Raw genomic sequence first — 15,050 nt, 5'->3', positions numbered from 1 at the left:
AGCAGCTCTGCGCGCAGGATGCAATTGGTATCACATCTGTTTTATTTTCTACTTCAAATAATGTTGCTCTGCTCCCCTAGGCCATTTCCACATATATTTTAAACCAAATCCATGCTGACAATGACTGCCACCTGCCCTTGTCCTCCGGCTGAGCAAGCCACCGGAGAGAAATAAACACCCCAATGTAAGCCTTAAAAGAGGAGGTGTGGAGCGTTTTCCAGGCTCCTGCCTTCCAGCCATGCACATGTATGCTGGCAACAGGAGGCTAAAAACCCTGCTCCAGTCACCCTTGATTCACAACCCGCTCCGCATATATCGCCTCCCCTTCGCCTCCAAACCCACTGGATGCAAGAAACTTGCAGCAACTGCTTCTGAGCTTCCTCCTTATTCTTGTGGTTTATAGCAACAGCCCCGTGCTGTGACAGCTGCCCCAGAGCGTTTCCTGAGAGCCCAGAGCCGCTGTGTGCTGCGGTGGGTGGTCCTGGGCACCCGCTGCCCCCGGCCCATAGGTGCCAGTGATGGTGGTCGCTCCTGATTCCCACAGCATCCTTTTCCCCTGGTGCTGGCTGCTCGAGGTAGTTGTGCAGTCAGCAGGTTATTCTCACCCCAGCTGTGCTGGTGGCAGTAACAGCATCTGTGGCACCGTGTGAGGCTTTTGGAGCACTGTCTCCAGGGTCTTAGGGCTCTTAATTTCTTTCCATTTCCAGAAAAAGTTTAGGTACCTGAGTGTTTTCCAATGGCTGGATCCCAGTCCCTTTGCTGGGAGCTGTAATTTTTTTCTTTGAAGCACTTTGCAGATTAGTCTACACAGGGAGCTGAAGCATCAGCTTCCCTTGGACATGGATTATTGCTTCCCACCCCAGAGCACTGAGCACCATGCAGGAGGAGGATCAGGGTGCAAACACGTCCGTTTCTGCTGCCAGCATTGCATATTGCAACCCCCAGAGCAGCAGGGAGGTTGTCCTGTGAAGAAACGAGAGAGGATGATGACGGGCATCGCCTTCGCCCAGGTGCTGGCAGCTGCCTGTGCCATCTGCCCTGGCTGTGGAAGGTGCAGCCAGTTGAATTCCCCTTTCTCTGCACCTTCCCCATCTCCTCCCACAGCGGCATCTTGAGATGCCTGCACCCCACACCTGGCTTTGCCTTACGAAACGTTGCCTTTGTGTGTTAATAAAAGCTCTTCGAGTTGCTGGGGTTTATCATCTACGGAAATTTTCCTGCAGGTGCTCTTAACTCTCGGGCGGGCAGTAAGTCAGCCTGGGGAATGTGTGGTCAGTGAGCTCTGCGTTAGCAGCGGGTGGTCTTTGTACGCTGTTCTTTCCTGTGCATAAATCTTTTTTCCCCTATCTCCCATACCGCAGGCCTCTACAACTCCATGGACAGCTGGATGATTGTCCCCAACATCAAGCAGAACCATTACACTGTCCATGGGCTCCAGAGCGGCACCCGCTACATCTTCCTTGTCAAGGCCATAAACCAGGCGGGCAGCCGGAACAGCGAGCCCGCCAGGCTCAAGACAAACAGTACGTGCCCACCCGGGGGGTGCCTTGCCTTGGGGTGGGTGGGAGAGCGGCTTCATTGGTGCTTGAGTCCAGAGGGGTATGGCTGAGCCACTCCTTGTGAGCCCACAGTTCCTGGCAGCACGATGGAGACCCCTCAGGTTATTTAATTTACTTCTTACTTGGTATCCCAGCTCCTTCCCTGCCACAAGGGACATGGTCTGCTGCTATCCACACAGTGCCTGGGGCTCCCATCAGCTGTCTGCTCCTGTCAGCGCCCAGCCCTGGGACAACTTGGGTTTTAGATCATGAAGGTCCATCATTACATCCCTGGGCTTTTTGAGGGTGATGGATGGAGCCCCAGGGCAATTGTGTGTGCGTGCATGTGTGGCTTTGCTCACAGAGGGCTGCAGTTCTGGGGAGCTGTAAGGAGGCTGGAAAGTGTCTCCATGGTAGTGGATGGGGCTTTGCAGCCACGCACAGAACAGAAGAGAAGCTGTGCTTCACCTTCTCGTCACCCCAGGGGTGGCCAAGGAAGGTTAAATATTGTTTAGAGAAATCAGAGTGAGATTTGAACAAAAATGAGAGAGCAGCAGAGCTGGACCCATCCCGGCCAGGGGGGCAGTTTCTGGGTTTGCAGTGGGAGGAGGGAAGCATTTCCCCACTGAAGGGCAGCAAATGCAGCAGGGCCGTTGGTGCCCGCTGCCGGGGTGGACATCACAGCAGAGACGGTCGGAAATGTCAAGGGAGAAGGTGAGTCTGCTCTCCAGGCTGTGCCCACAGCTGACCGCTCCGCGGCTGCATCTTTCCAGTGCTCATTGAGCTGTGTCTGCCCGGCCAGGCGAGCACAGCCCTCCCTTGTGTTTCCTTCCTCAACACCGCAATTGCTCCTGCGTCGACTAGGCTTTTGAGATGATTTATCACCTCCGCCTCCTCATTTTCTCTGTGCAACTTTAAACCAAATGAAATTAAGTAAAGGCGGTGTAGTGGTGGGGCTGGAGGGGTGCTGCTGAGAAGCAAACTCCAATCCAGTTCTGCCTTGTTTATTAAAATTGTATCCCTCCTGTGGTTGCTGGTTTTAAGTGCTTTCCCATGCTTTGAAAGGCGCTCGCTCTGGAAATAAGAAATGGGTGGCTTGGCAAGGTGAGAGCAATGCTGTGACAGAGCAGCACAGCAGGGAGCGAGGGTGGTTTGCTTTGGTAGCCACTCCCAAGGGATGGGGCTTGCTCATTTGTTTTTTTAACTGAGTGCCAGTCATCAGAGACTCCAGCACGTTGCTGAGGGCTCCTCCTCAGAGATGGGCTTGATTTGGTAGGTTAAATAAGAGCCCAATCGGGTTTTGAGCTCCCCTTGTTGCAGGCATGTGTCTGCAGCAGCTTCCTGCATGTTTAAAACCTCAAGCAAGCCTCATCTGAAGCGCTGCACAAATTATTATGTATAACCACAGTTTGTGAGTGCCAGGAGCTCCTTTCACATGGCTGAGCTACCAAGCATCTGACCCCGGTGCCTCCTGCTTGGGCAACGGGAAGGAGAGGTGCACGGCATTAACGGGCACGCATCCTGCTCTGCCACTGATTCGGTGGTTATCCGCAGCCCGTGCAAAGTGTTTAGGGAAACTTCTGAATTTCTGAACGTTTGATTTAGCAATATATATGTATAGAATATATATTTTCTTTCTGTGGCCAGCCTGGGTGTACAATGGCTCCTTTGGGGTGTTCGCTGCCCATCATCAGGGTGGTGCCAGCTGAAGGTGCCGCTGCTTCATGCTGCACCCCCAGGGCATCCTCGCGGGCTGTCTGTCCTGCCCGTGTTTGTCATTGCAGGGCAACAGGGTTTTCTCCTTTTCAAATGGGTGACTAGAAGGTAGTGTATGCTTTTCAACTGCTGTAACCTTGGCTGAAAGGTCAGCAGCTCGACAAGGAGATGGGCCAGTTAGCATATTTCACAGTCCTCTTTTTGCTCCTGAAGTGATGTTAGGAGAGATTCCTTCATCACCAGAAGGTCAAGTGTCGGGACATGTAGGGATTTCCACAGCATTGGTGCCATCAGTGCTGGTGTTTAGCTGTATTTAGCTAACCTAGGGTTAGGACTAGGCATGGGACCTCTGCTTCTCCCAGCCATGCTGTCCTCAAGTCACGAGTCCTCCAGCAGCTTCCCATAACCCAGCTCGTCCAGCATAGCATCATGCGGGGTACAGGCAGCTGTGATTGCAGAGGACCCTGCCGGGCACGCGCACCAGGAATTAGAGGCAGCTGAGGTTGGGACCATTGAGAGTCTGTGAAATCCATATTGTTTCCCAGTGCCAGGGTGATATTTTGGGGAAAGGGGTCAGATGGGAGCAGGCACCTGGCTGTGTCTTCTGAAACGCCCTCTGTCCCAAGCAAGATTTTGCGGTGCAGGCTGTGTGCTTTTTAACTTCCATCTTACCCATCACAGCAAACTGTCTGCAGATATTGCTTGACCCCTTGACCCAGGATGTGCCAGCACAGACCAGCAATGAGAGCTGGACTCCAGTTGTTCACAGTGACCTTAAAAAGGGGTCATCTTTGTGACAAGGGCTGTGGCTGTCTCTCTCTTGACAGGGCCGAGTATTTTTATACCTCACTTCCTCAGAGCTTGTCTCTTTGCATTACTGCTGGAAAAACATAGCTACAGAAATATTGAAATAGCTAGAGGAAAGGAGGGGGCAGGTCACTCCCAATTTGCAGCTTTACTTTCAGGCCTCTCAACTCAATTACCTAGCAAATTGGGCTCCAAGGAAAATCAACACGAGCTACCACCAGGTAGAGCGTAGCGCAGATGAGCTCCATTATGGGGTCACACTTGAAAGCTCTCCAGCCTTGCTGTAGCTAATGCTGCATGCCACTTGCAATGGTTCCTAGCCATGGCTTGGAAACCCCCTCACTGCATAGCATTGGCGCCGGGCATTTCTCCTCGCCAAGACTCGGTGTCCGTAGTTGAAAACGGGAGCAAGCAGTGGGGCACAGCTCGTGCAGCGCAGCGTTTCCCCCAAGCCCGGCCAGGGACCGCTCCAGGCACCAAAGCCTGGGTTTTCAGCTGCTTGCAGTTATTTAAAGTGTTTTGCTGAGCTGTCCGGTGCACTTTGTGCTAAAGTAGATTAATCCCTACAGAAATCCTGTCTGGTATCTATATGGTCTTTACTGTATCTTGCATGAAAACTCACAGCGACAAAGAACACTACAACTCAAATTTGCTTCTTTACAACATCTTGAGGTTTTGTTTGCAAAACCAGGGACAGTCTGGGGGCTTCCAGAGGGAAATCATTGAAAAATAAGGAGGTCAGGTGAAGGCCTTGCTTTGGAAGCAGGCAATGGGGGGAGTGCTGGGGAGGTCACCCAGGTGAGCAGCCTGGGCCCTGCTGGCAGGGCTGTGCCCATGAGCAGCCTGAGCAGAAGACGCACCAAATCCCCCAGCCCTCCATACTGAACAAGTCTGTGTTTGCAGGTATTTTTCTGAGCCCGTCCCCACCTGTGTCCCTACATGCACAAGACCTGGCCCTGGGAGCTGGTGAGGGTTAGTTTTGTGGCGAGGCTGTTTGGCACCAAAAATTGGAGCCTTGCAGAGAAATCCATGGCACTTGCTGTTGAATGGGTTGCAGAGCTGGTGCCCAGAAGAGATGGAGTTTATCAGTGCGAGGGAGGACAGATGTTCCCCTGGCCTTGCGGATCTTCAGGAGGCTTTTTATCAAAGCAAGAAGAGCAGCTGGTGTGTGTCAATTAGGAAATAGTTTGGCTTTCTGTGTGCTGGTAACATTACAAAGGCATTGCAGTTGAGTTTCAAGCCAGCATTAAAGATCTGCAAAATCCATCAAACTCAATCCTGTTAATTGCAGAGGAAGCCCTGGGGCGTGCGCTGGCTGGCTGGTTGGCCCTGTGCTTGCACCTCCCTTCCAGCCTCCACTAAACATGGGCTGGACCTGATGCCTTTGATTTACTTCCACTGCTGCATCCACAGCCCAGACGTCTTCTCCAAGTGGTGAGGCCTTGTTGGCAGTGGAGAAGCACTGAAAAACCTCGGGCATGCTTCCTGTAACACGTAATGGCAGCCTGTGTGCCCCGGGGAGCAGTCTGCCTCGGCTGCTGATGGGGATTCAGGGATGTGCTCAGTGCTGCAGTACAGCTTCTGCGATACAGTTTTGTTATACCAGCACTTAAAGAGTCTGTTCTCCCTCTCCTGTCTTCACGTAGCTCTCATTACTGCTAACAGAGTATGGATCCGTTCAGGAATTCGGGCTACATGCCCTGCCCAGGTTTGGTTCACGGTGCATCCTGATGGCAGCTTCGGTGCCACTTCCATTACCTGGAAACATCCTCCTGTTTCTGCCACGTTTTGCATCATCGAGAAGGGGCAAACAGAAGCCACTCTGATGGGGAATGAGGCATTTGAAGGAGGTCATATACAATGAGACCCTGGTTATTCCCCAGCCCCTCACTTAAGGATCCCTGCCCGATGTGCTGGGCTGCCCAGCCTGGCTACTGTCCAGTCCTGATCCTCCCTGGGGGGCAGAGAGCTCATGCTCTTCAGCTCCTTCCTCTCTGCATTTTTGTGTTTCACCTCCTTTCCCTCTGTTTGGTCCACAAAGGTGAGTGGTTCCCAGGCTGGGGACTAAGCCCAAGGTGGAGGTGCTGCTCTCATCCCTGCTTCCCGCTGCCACGGTGCCAGGGTGGTGGCTTGCTTGCAGGTGTGGGCAGCAGCAACTTGCTTTCTCCTTCCAGAAGGCTGAGGAGCTGTAGCCGGCACCAGGGCCACGGGAGCAGCACAGGGACCAATGGTTTACAGATCAGCCCAGGAAAATAGATGCATGAGGCATGTGGATGTGCCTCAGCATCTTGCTGGGCATCTCTAATCCAGTGCCCTTGGCTAGTGGGGGCACCTTTGGCTCATGGAGGATGTCCAAAGAGCCTGGGGCAGATGTTTCCTGCCGTGTTCTGTCTGCACAATGATGGTAACAAATCATAGAATAATTCCAGTTGGAGAAGACCCTTAAGATCATCAAATCCAACTGTTGATGTAGCACTGCCAGGTGCACCACTAAACCATGTCCCTAAACACCACATCTACATGTTTTTTAAACACTTCCAGGGATGGTGACTCCACCACCTCCCTGAGCAGCCTGTTCCAATGCTTAACCACCCTTTCACTGAAGAAATTTTTCCTAATATCCAATCTAAACCTCCCCTGGTGCAACTTGAGGTCATTTCATCTTGTCCCAATAATAAATGTAAATCCTAATCCATGTGTCTTCTTCTAACAGGTCAGCCTTTTAAGCTGGACCCCAAGATGGCTCACAAGAAGTTGAAAATCTCCAATGACGGGCTGCAGATGGAGAAGGATGAGAGCTCCTTGAAGAAGAGCCACACGCCGGAGAGGTTCAGTGGGACAGGATGCTACGGGGCGGCAGGCAACGTCTTCATTGACAGTGGCTGCCACTACTGGGAGGTGGTGGTGGGATCCTCAACCTGGTAGGCAGCACCGTTGTCTTCCCTCCCTCTGCCAGGGTCCCCCAGATTTCCCCAGAGATGCTGTGGGGCACACTAGGGCTAAAGGCCACGGTTTTGGCAGAGCTGCTCGTGGGCGGGGAGGTGCTTGAGACCTTAAATCCGGGTGGCTGTGGCTTTCAAGAACCTTTCAAGAGGTTTATGAGTTTCTCCTGTCTGCCAGAAGCCTTTGGGCCTGATCCAGTCAGGCTGCAACGCGGAGCTTGTATCTTCACTTGTATATCCTTCACCTGCTGACCCTGCTAATGCTTGCCAGGGCTCAAAGCTCACCATGACAGCAGGGCAGAGGTGCTACAGAGCTTTAGATCTGCTGGTTTTTGCATGCACCGTGCCCTCCCCTGGGCTGTCTCGGGCAAGGTCCTGCTTAGCTGGGCCAGGCGTGATTATGAAGTCTGAGCTGGAAGGGTGCACAGAGCCACGGTCCCCCTAAGCAGAGGAGACAGGGATGTCTCCAAGGGAGGTTTGCAAAGGCCTGGCAAGGCACTGAGCTATCCCTGTGAGGGCAGGCAGCTCCAGGGGAGCCTGTTCCATGCCTGCTGTGTCACCCTATAGTCATACCCAGCGTTGCAGGCTGGCAGGAGAAATCATCCCAAGCAGCGCGTCCCCCTCCTCATAGGGATGTACCTCTCTGCCCTGTGGTGGCCAGAGGACCAGTGGGGCAAAGCAGAGGGTGATGCTTTGCTTGCCATTTGCTCTCACTCGCCCTGTGCTGCTGCCACATGGCTTTGTTTCAGGAGAGGCTGACTTCATTGCCACAAGCTGCTTCTCTTGAGGGAGGCCAAGTCCATGTCTCCCTCCCATCAACAGGAACAGAGCTTTGTCCCCACCTTGGGTCACCCTGGCATCTGCTGAAGGGGACCAGGCTCAGTGGAGCACCAGGAGCAGCGGCAGCCCTGGCTGCAGTGCCTCCTCTGCAGCGATTGCTCTCAGCTGAGGTTTGATGACTGTTCCCTGGTCCAGGCTCCATGGGTGGACACTGCGAGAGTGGGAGGGTGAGAGCCAATCCCCTCCCTGTACTCCATGGGAGATGAAGGCAGCATTGCTGGGAACTGCAAGGGGTGGGGATTGCTTTCACCCCATCCTCTCCAGCAGCCCTTGTCAGAGAGGCTTGCACAGAAGCATGGCCCTGAGTGCAGCTTCTTGCTGGCAGTAGTGTCACGCAGCATCCTTGACCCCACAGCACCTCCCTCCTGCATCTCAGCAGGCATCCCCAGCCCAGGCTTGCCCTCAAGTCCAAGCCCCTGCCTGCAAAAAGCATCTGGGCAGCAGCAGAAGGGACGAGTCAGGGATGTAGGCTAGCGCACCCTTCGTTAGAAAGCAGTTTCCGACTTCAGCAATTTGATTTGTGAATTGTTTCTCGAGCAATAATTGTTTCTGGAGCTGTTTCTTAGAAATAGATCTGTTCCAGGCGTTGTTTTGCTGATGACCGAATACTGCAAGAACTTCAGAGCAGGAAATAGCTTTCAAATATATAGCAGCTCCTTGGGCTCTGCAGAGGGGTGTGTTCAGATGCAGAATGAGCACAGCCACGTGCTGGAAGCTAGCTGAGTTGGCTGTGGCCATGACTCAGGGCAAGCCTGGAGCCCGGTCTCCTGATGGGGCTCATCGCAAGGATGCTTTGGTCAAAGGCAGGGTGGGACCTGCAGCTCTCAGCCACCCTCAGTGCCACCTCCCATCTCCCTGCACCTCAGCCCCACACCGACACTGACCCTTCCCCACCTCGCCCCGTCCCTTCAATGGTGCTGCAGGCAGGGCAGTACTTCCACATGGTTACCGCCGCCAGCGGTTCGTGGGCTGCCTCCTTTGCAGCATGTAACGGGGGCTCAGCTGATCCTCAAAACCTGTGTGCATCTCCAGGAGCTCCAGCTGAGGAAGAACCGGTATTTTGCATGCTGCTGCAAAACACATCTGCTCTCCCTCAAACAGATCCGCAAGGGGCACCGCACACCAGCCTGGCTTGGGGAACGGATCATTGCCTGGTTTTGCCCTTCTCCCCCATCCTGCTCTCCCCAGCTGGTTGCTTTTGGCCAGAGCTCGCTGGTTCTTCCAGCTGGCCAGAGGGATTCAGAGAACAGAGAGCAGCAGCAGTCAAAAAACAGGGAGACACAGCATGCACTGTCTTCGTGCCCCCTAACTTATGACCACAAGCTTCAGGGAAATTAACCTCTTCTCCCAGGGCTTCAGGCATAGCCAAGAGGGGAGGTCTCACCGTGGGCTGGCAGCTCTGCCCTGCAGTGGCAGGAGAAGCAGATCGGGAGCTTTTTGTCCCGAGGGTTTGGAGGGGAGGGGTGTCACTTCTTGCCTTTCCCTTGAACCCTGTGCTTGCAGCTGCTGGGGTCATTAACAGAGAAAAACCCTCTCCCTGACCCAGAGAGCTGGCCCTGGTTTCTGGGTGTGCCTGGCCCCCCTCTCCGTTGGGGAAGGAGCAAGCACAGCAGCACTCCTGGCTCAGAAGGCACTCCCATCGGACTCAGCCTCCCGTCCACCCGTGGGCTGAAAAACGCCTTCACACAGAGTGCGCTTAGAAGTGAAACAGTTGGGGTTTATTATGAGAAGGCGCCTACCAGGCAGATCCCCAGAAAGCCTCTGCTGCCGAGCTGAGCCGGGAGGCATTACAGCAGCATTATCACGCTGCCACGCTGTTAAAGCTGCTTGTGCAGCACAATGGGGCTAAAATGGATGGTTCCTGCTGAAAGTGCCCAGCTCTGTCACCTCTGCTTCTCACTCTGCCTGGCAGCAGGAGGCTGTGTGGGGAGGGAGGGATGCTTTTCCCCAGCCAAGCATCTGCAAGTGGCTTTTCAGTCACAAAAAGCTGTTGCTGTGCTGCTTCCACCGTCAGGGGTGGCAGCAGCCATCAGGGCTGGACTTTGTCCCATGCCGAGGCTGGAAGTTGCTAGCAAAGCTTCTCCTCTCTTGCAGGTATGCCATCGGCGTGGCTTACAAGTCGGCCCCCAAGAACGAGTGGATCGGGAAGAACTCCTCATCTTGGGTCTTCTCCCGCTGCAACAACAACTTCATGGTAAGGCACAACAACAAGGAGATGCTGGTGGAGGTCCACCCGCAGATGAAGCGCCTCGGTGTCCTCCTGGATTACGACAACAACGCGCTCTCCTTCTACGACCCAGCCAACTCTCTCCACCTCCACACGTTCGAAGTCTCCTTCATCCTACCAGTGTGTCCGACCTTCACCATCTGGAACAAATCCTTGATGATCCTCTCGGGTCTACCCGCCCCGGACTTCATAGATTACCCAGAGCAACAGGAGTGTAACTGCAGGCCCCAGGAGTCCCCATACGTATCAGGGATGAAAGCCTGTCACTAGGCGTCCCTAGCCCTGCCTGTGCCCCGCGGTGGCACCAGCGATGCTGGTGGGTGCCGGCGTTCGGAGCCAGCCTCCAGGAGCCTGCTTGGCAGTCATGCCGGAGAGCCGCTGTGCAGCTGTAACACTCCCAGCAAGCGAGCGCCTTCCTACATGCAGCTCAATTATTTTTTTTTAAGGGGAAAAAGGAAGAACCTCTGACCACGGCTAAAAATAAACTCCCATCAGTGAGCGCCGCTTGTGAGTGCAGCTTGTGCAACTCCTTGGTGGTGTGCTCCCATCTCTCCCAAAGCAGATTGTCACCTGGATGGTTTTGTCTTCCCTTGGGTGCTGGAAAGGCTGGGGTGGGTTTTCAGGTGCTGCTCTGGGCAGGGGGATGTCTCTTGTGTCCCCGCGAGGCGCAGGTTGGAACAGGAGGGATTGGCTTTCTGGAGCCCGTTGCTAGCTTGTCTCGAGAGCCAGGTGGGTCCTGAGCATCATTTTCTGGGGAGGACTTTCTGTCTGGCTGAAGTCCGGCAGCTGCTCTGGTGTGGTAGATAACCACATGGACCCCTCATGTTTGCTGAGCACTGGTGTTGGTTATGTGGTGGATGGTCTGCGAGGGTAGTGCTGAGGATGGTCCTGCTGCCCCCCCAGCCATGTGCATGCTGCTGCTGGCTGTGTCCCCTGCACTTAGCTGGGTTTGCAGTCCCACGCTGGAGGGCAGCCAGCCATGGACACCCACCCTGCCATGTCTCCTCCTTTGGGAGCTCAGCAGGAGTCAGGGAGGTCCCCACCATTAAGGAGCCAGCCAAGGAGTGTCTCACCCCAGCACGGAGGTTTGGCAGTTGTTCCTTCCTGACGCGGGGTTGGGCCAGCTGTGTCCCACCATGTGCAGTTCTGCATGGAGCTTCTCTATTAGCTCGCATCTGGTGTCCCTGCAGAAAAAACACATCTCCCCATGCTGAGCAGATGGTCACATCCTGCCCAAAGACCATCTCTGTGCTTTATGACCCAAAATCTCAATTTATGACGCCAGATTTTGGCTCTTGGTTTGTTCTCCACCACAGTGGCATGAGTGTGGAGCCATCCTGTTTGCTGTGTGGCAAAGGACTGAATCCATCATGAGGGCTCCAGCCCCTGGTTACTGGGAGATCTTTGGCTGCCACCAGTGCTCCCAGTAGCCACAAGCACCAAGTCCCCTGGCCAAGCCTCAGTTTCCACATTTGCTTAAAAGCCAGGAGGAACTGGGCCAGGTGCACCAGTCCCTGCACTGCAGGGAGAAAAAGTCCAGCGTGGGTACCTGCAGCCAGGGTCCATGGCACGATTTGGGGCAGGTGGGCTGACATCTCGCCTGTGGCAGGTGGCACGGCGTGGTGGGGATGCCAGGGGGAGCGAGCATCATCGAGCAGGTTGGGCAGTGTGACGGCCCAAGATGAGCTGGTACTTGCCTTTGTTCTGTGGTGTTGGAAAATCCCTTTTTCTCCTCTGGATGTGGTGCTGTCAGGTGCCTCGGTGGCATCACACGGGGACTGTCAGGTTGAGACCTCCGAGCTCTACCAGCCTTTTCCTTTCTTTTTTCAGACTTTGCTTATAGGGAACTACCTCAAAGCCCAGCCTCAGAGGGGTAGGTGGCTGATGCAGACAGGGTGACGGCACTTCAAGGCTTGTCCCATGAGGGCTGTGGGAGAGTCTGGTGGAACTCGGTGGGAGCCAGTTGGCCCTGTCCAAAAGTGGGTGCTCCCCACCAGCAGCCTGGCCAGGGGGACACTTGTCATTGTCTGGTAGTGGCAGCTGACAGGCAGTAGCTCTGTTCAGGGAGACTGTATAAAAAGAGCCTGTTTCTCAGCACAGCAGCCCTCTGCTTTACCTGGTTGACACTTTTGGTGACTGGTTGCCTGACGCTGTGGGACAGGAAGCGGGTGTCACCTGCAGGGAAGGGATCTGCCACCTGCACTGCCAAGCCAAGGGTGATTTTGCCTCTGATCCAGGCTGCTGACCATGGTGCCTGGTAGGGGCTGATGGCCCGCAGTACATCCCTCCCAAGCAGAGATAGCAGGTTTATCTGCTTCTTCTGCCCCCCTGCATGAGAGAGCACCAGGTGGGGATGCAGCAACATCACGCCTGCCATTCCCAACCGCTAAGCACACAGCCACAATTAATTTTAAGAGGATAAGCTGCCATTTTCAGTTGGATGTTTTTTCAAAGGCACAGTGGGCTATCATGAAAGTCCTTTCCCGGTGTGCTGGTCCCATCCAGGGCTGCTGATAATACGCCAACCTCAAACAAATCCCCAAGCACTGGAGATGGATTTTAGTGTTTGCAATCCAGGTGCCAAGCTTTCCGCTGGCACCAGCACTGCTTTGACTGGCTTATTGCTAGAGGACTCAGTGCATCCATTAACTCAGAGCACACGAGCCATTAATGTGACATTTGCACCTGATGAAATTGCACTAATTACAGGGGGGATCCCCCCCTTCCCCGCCACCCATGTCTCGTACCCGGGCCAGGCAGGAGGACGAAGTGAGGGGAGCCCTGCTCCCTGAGCAGACAGTGCTGGCACTGGGAGCCCTTCCCGAGTCACCCATGTTTTCCTCTCCTGGTTTTGGAAAAGCAAAACCCACGCAGGCGTTAGGAGGAGGGTGGGAGGACCAGCCCCATCCCTGGTCCCTGCTCCTAGAACGATGCTGCCCCGCGGCTTTGCAGCCTTTGCCCCCGGCCCATGAGCGAGCGATCCCATCGGTTAAAGCCACCTTGGGGGTGATGACACAGCAGTAGTTCCAGCCAATGCGAGCCCCTTCAGGCCCTGCCCCCAGGGTTATGAATGAGCGCCTTTCCCACAGCCCCTGCGTGGGGGCAGGACACGGGTGGAGGGGCTATGCTGGCTTATCTGCTCCTGGTGACTCCGCTGTATAGACTGGGATGTGGTGAACTCTTCCATATGTAACATACTTGTTTCAGTTTTGTTTTGGGGGAGGGTTGTTTGTCCTGTTACATTTTTTCCCTTTTTTTGTTGGGGTTTTTTTTTTTTTGCAACTTCTTTGTTAATGTGTATATATATATATATATATATATATATAAAAAAAAATAATATAATATATATATACGTTATCGGATATGTCTGTCTGTGGCAGAGATTGTGCACTGAGTGACATCACTGCTCCTGGGATGGTCTCTTTAGGAATCACAGCTGGCTTTCTCCAAACCTGTGACAAAATGAAGAGCATTAGCCTCAGGGTTACTGAGCCATGGGCACAGCAATAAATCAGCAACACAAGCCGGCCCGGCAGCATCCTGGCTGGCAAAGCCCCTGTGAGCACAGCAGGCTCTGTGGGGCGGCTCAGCAGGAGGGTTTGCTCTCACTGGGGATGTCACATTTGTCCAGGGGGACTTTCCAAACATGTGGCTGTGCATCCACAGGAGCAGGGGGATACGTGGTACCATCCATGCTTGTCCTGGACTGCAACCCTGACTTAAAAGTCTGTGGTCACCTGGGATGCTGAAGCCCCATCTAAAAACATCCGTACACATAAATATTCTCCATGCTGCTGTCAGCCCCCAGAGGCTGTCATGCAAAGGCACACTCTCCAGGTCATCAGGACACCAAGTGCTCCAGCCTTCCCTTTCCCAAGCCTTTGACGGCCACAGGGACTGCTGGAAATCTGAGTGCTAGCCAGTTACTGCTGGAGCCTTGTTTCTCCTGCCCTTGAACCCAGATCCCACTCATACGCACCCAGTGCCTCGAGAGCTGTGGGAGGGCAGGGATGGAGGCTGATCGCATCCTGCACTGTGGTGGTGGGGCTGGGCACTGGCTGTGACATTTCTCCCTTCCACAGAGGAGCCACTGCCCCAGCACAGCATGGCTGACAGCCAGCTCATCTCTCTCAGTGCCTATCGGTTGACATATGCCAGCACGGCGGGCTGGATTCAGGTAAAATGAGCTGTGGCTGTGGGGCAGGGGCCTGGTCCTGCTGCATCTGCCCCAGAGACCTGCTTCAGGGTGCAGGAGTCCAGCCAGCCCTGACAGGGAGAAACATGAGGGGGCCTTTCACTCAGCCCCCAGCACCAGGCTCCCGATGTTGCCAGCCCCAAGCAGCACTGAGCCTCGACCTGCTGTGGCTTGGGTCCTGGCAGAAGGCAGGAAGAAGGTCTGGGCTGGCCATCCAGGGACATGTCCCTCAGGGTGTCCCCTGCACCCCACCAAACAGCACTGGTCCCTGGGTAGGCAGGGGCCCATGTGCCACCCCATCCTCTCCCGGCTGAGACAGAGCTGGACCTTGTGCAGGGGCTTTGCAGGCTGAGATGGGGTCACTGGGCAGAAATCTTCCCCAGTTGCCTGGAGAAGAGGCACTGGCAAAGGGGGGGGAGCCCAGGACTTGCCAAGGGGAAGCGAAGATGCACAAGCCCATGGAAGACAGAGCCCATCTTCTTGGTTGAGCATAAGTGCCTAAAATATTTATTAAGTGGAAAACATACGGTGCAAACCAACACTCCAGAATTAAATAGTTCTTACTTTGTTCCTTTGCTCTAGGCCTTTTCCATTAAACATTAACCACCAACACATGGAGCCTGGCCTCAAGATTGAGTAGTTGCTTTCATTATGGGACAAATCTGTGGCATTTGTGTTATCTCAGACCTTTGCTCTTCCTGCTTGGTGTCACTGACAAAGACAACTGTAATGAGCCACTCACTGGGACCTGACCTTAACTCTCCTGCTTCTTCCCCACAACACCG

General features: G+C 54.4%; 1 protein-coding gene across 1 annotated transcript in view; it reads left to right on the top strand.

Annotated features, from left to right (window-relative positions):
• MID2 (midline 2) overlaps window positions 1-13,401 on the top strand; it is a 114,106-nt gene extending 100,705 nt beyond the window's left edge. The window contains exons 8-10 of the mRNA XM_055818183.1: window positions 1,362-1,523; window positions 6,775-6,982; window positions 9,938-13,401. Of these exons, the coding sequence (XP_055674158.1) occupies window positions 1,362-1,523; window positions 6,775-6,982; window positions 9,938-10,340 (773 nt within the window). The 3' untranslated portion in view covers window positions 10,341-13,401. The remainder of the gene's footprint in view (window positions 1-1,361; window positions 1,524-6,774; window positions 6,983-9,937) is intronic.
• The last annotated feature ends 1,649 nt before the right edge of the window (window positions 13,402-15,050 follow it).

Source organism: Falco peregrinus, chromosome 13 (genome assembly GCF_023634155.1).
Source record: "Falco peregrinus isolate bFalPer1 chromosome 13, bFalPer1.pri, whole genome shotgun sequence".
In the NCBI taxonomy this organism is placed as follows: Eukaryota; Metazoa; Chordata; class Aves; order Falconiformes; family Falconidae; genus Falco; species Falco peregrinus.
This window is presented reverse-complemented; position numbering and strand designations above follow the sequence as displayed.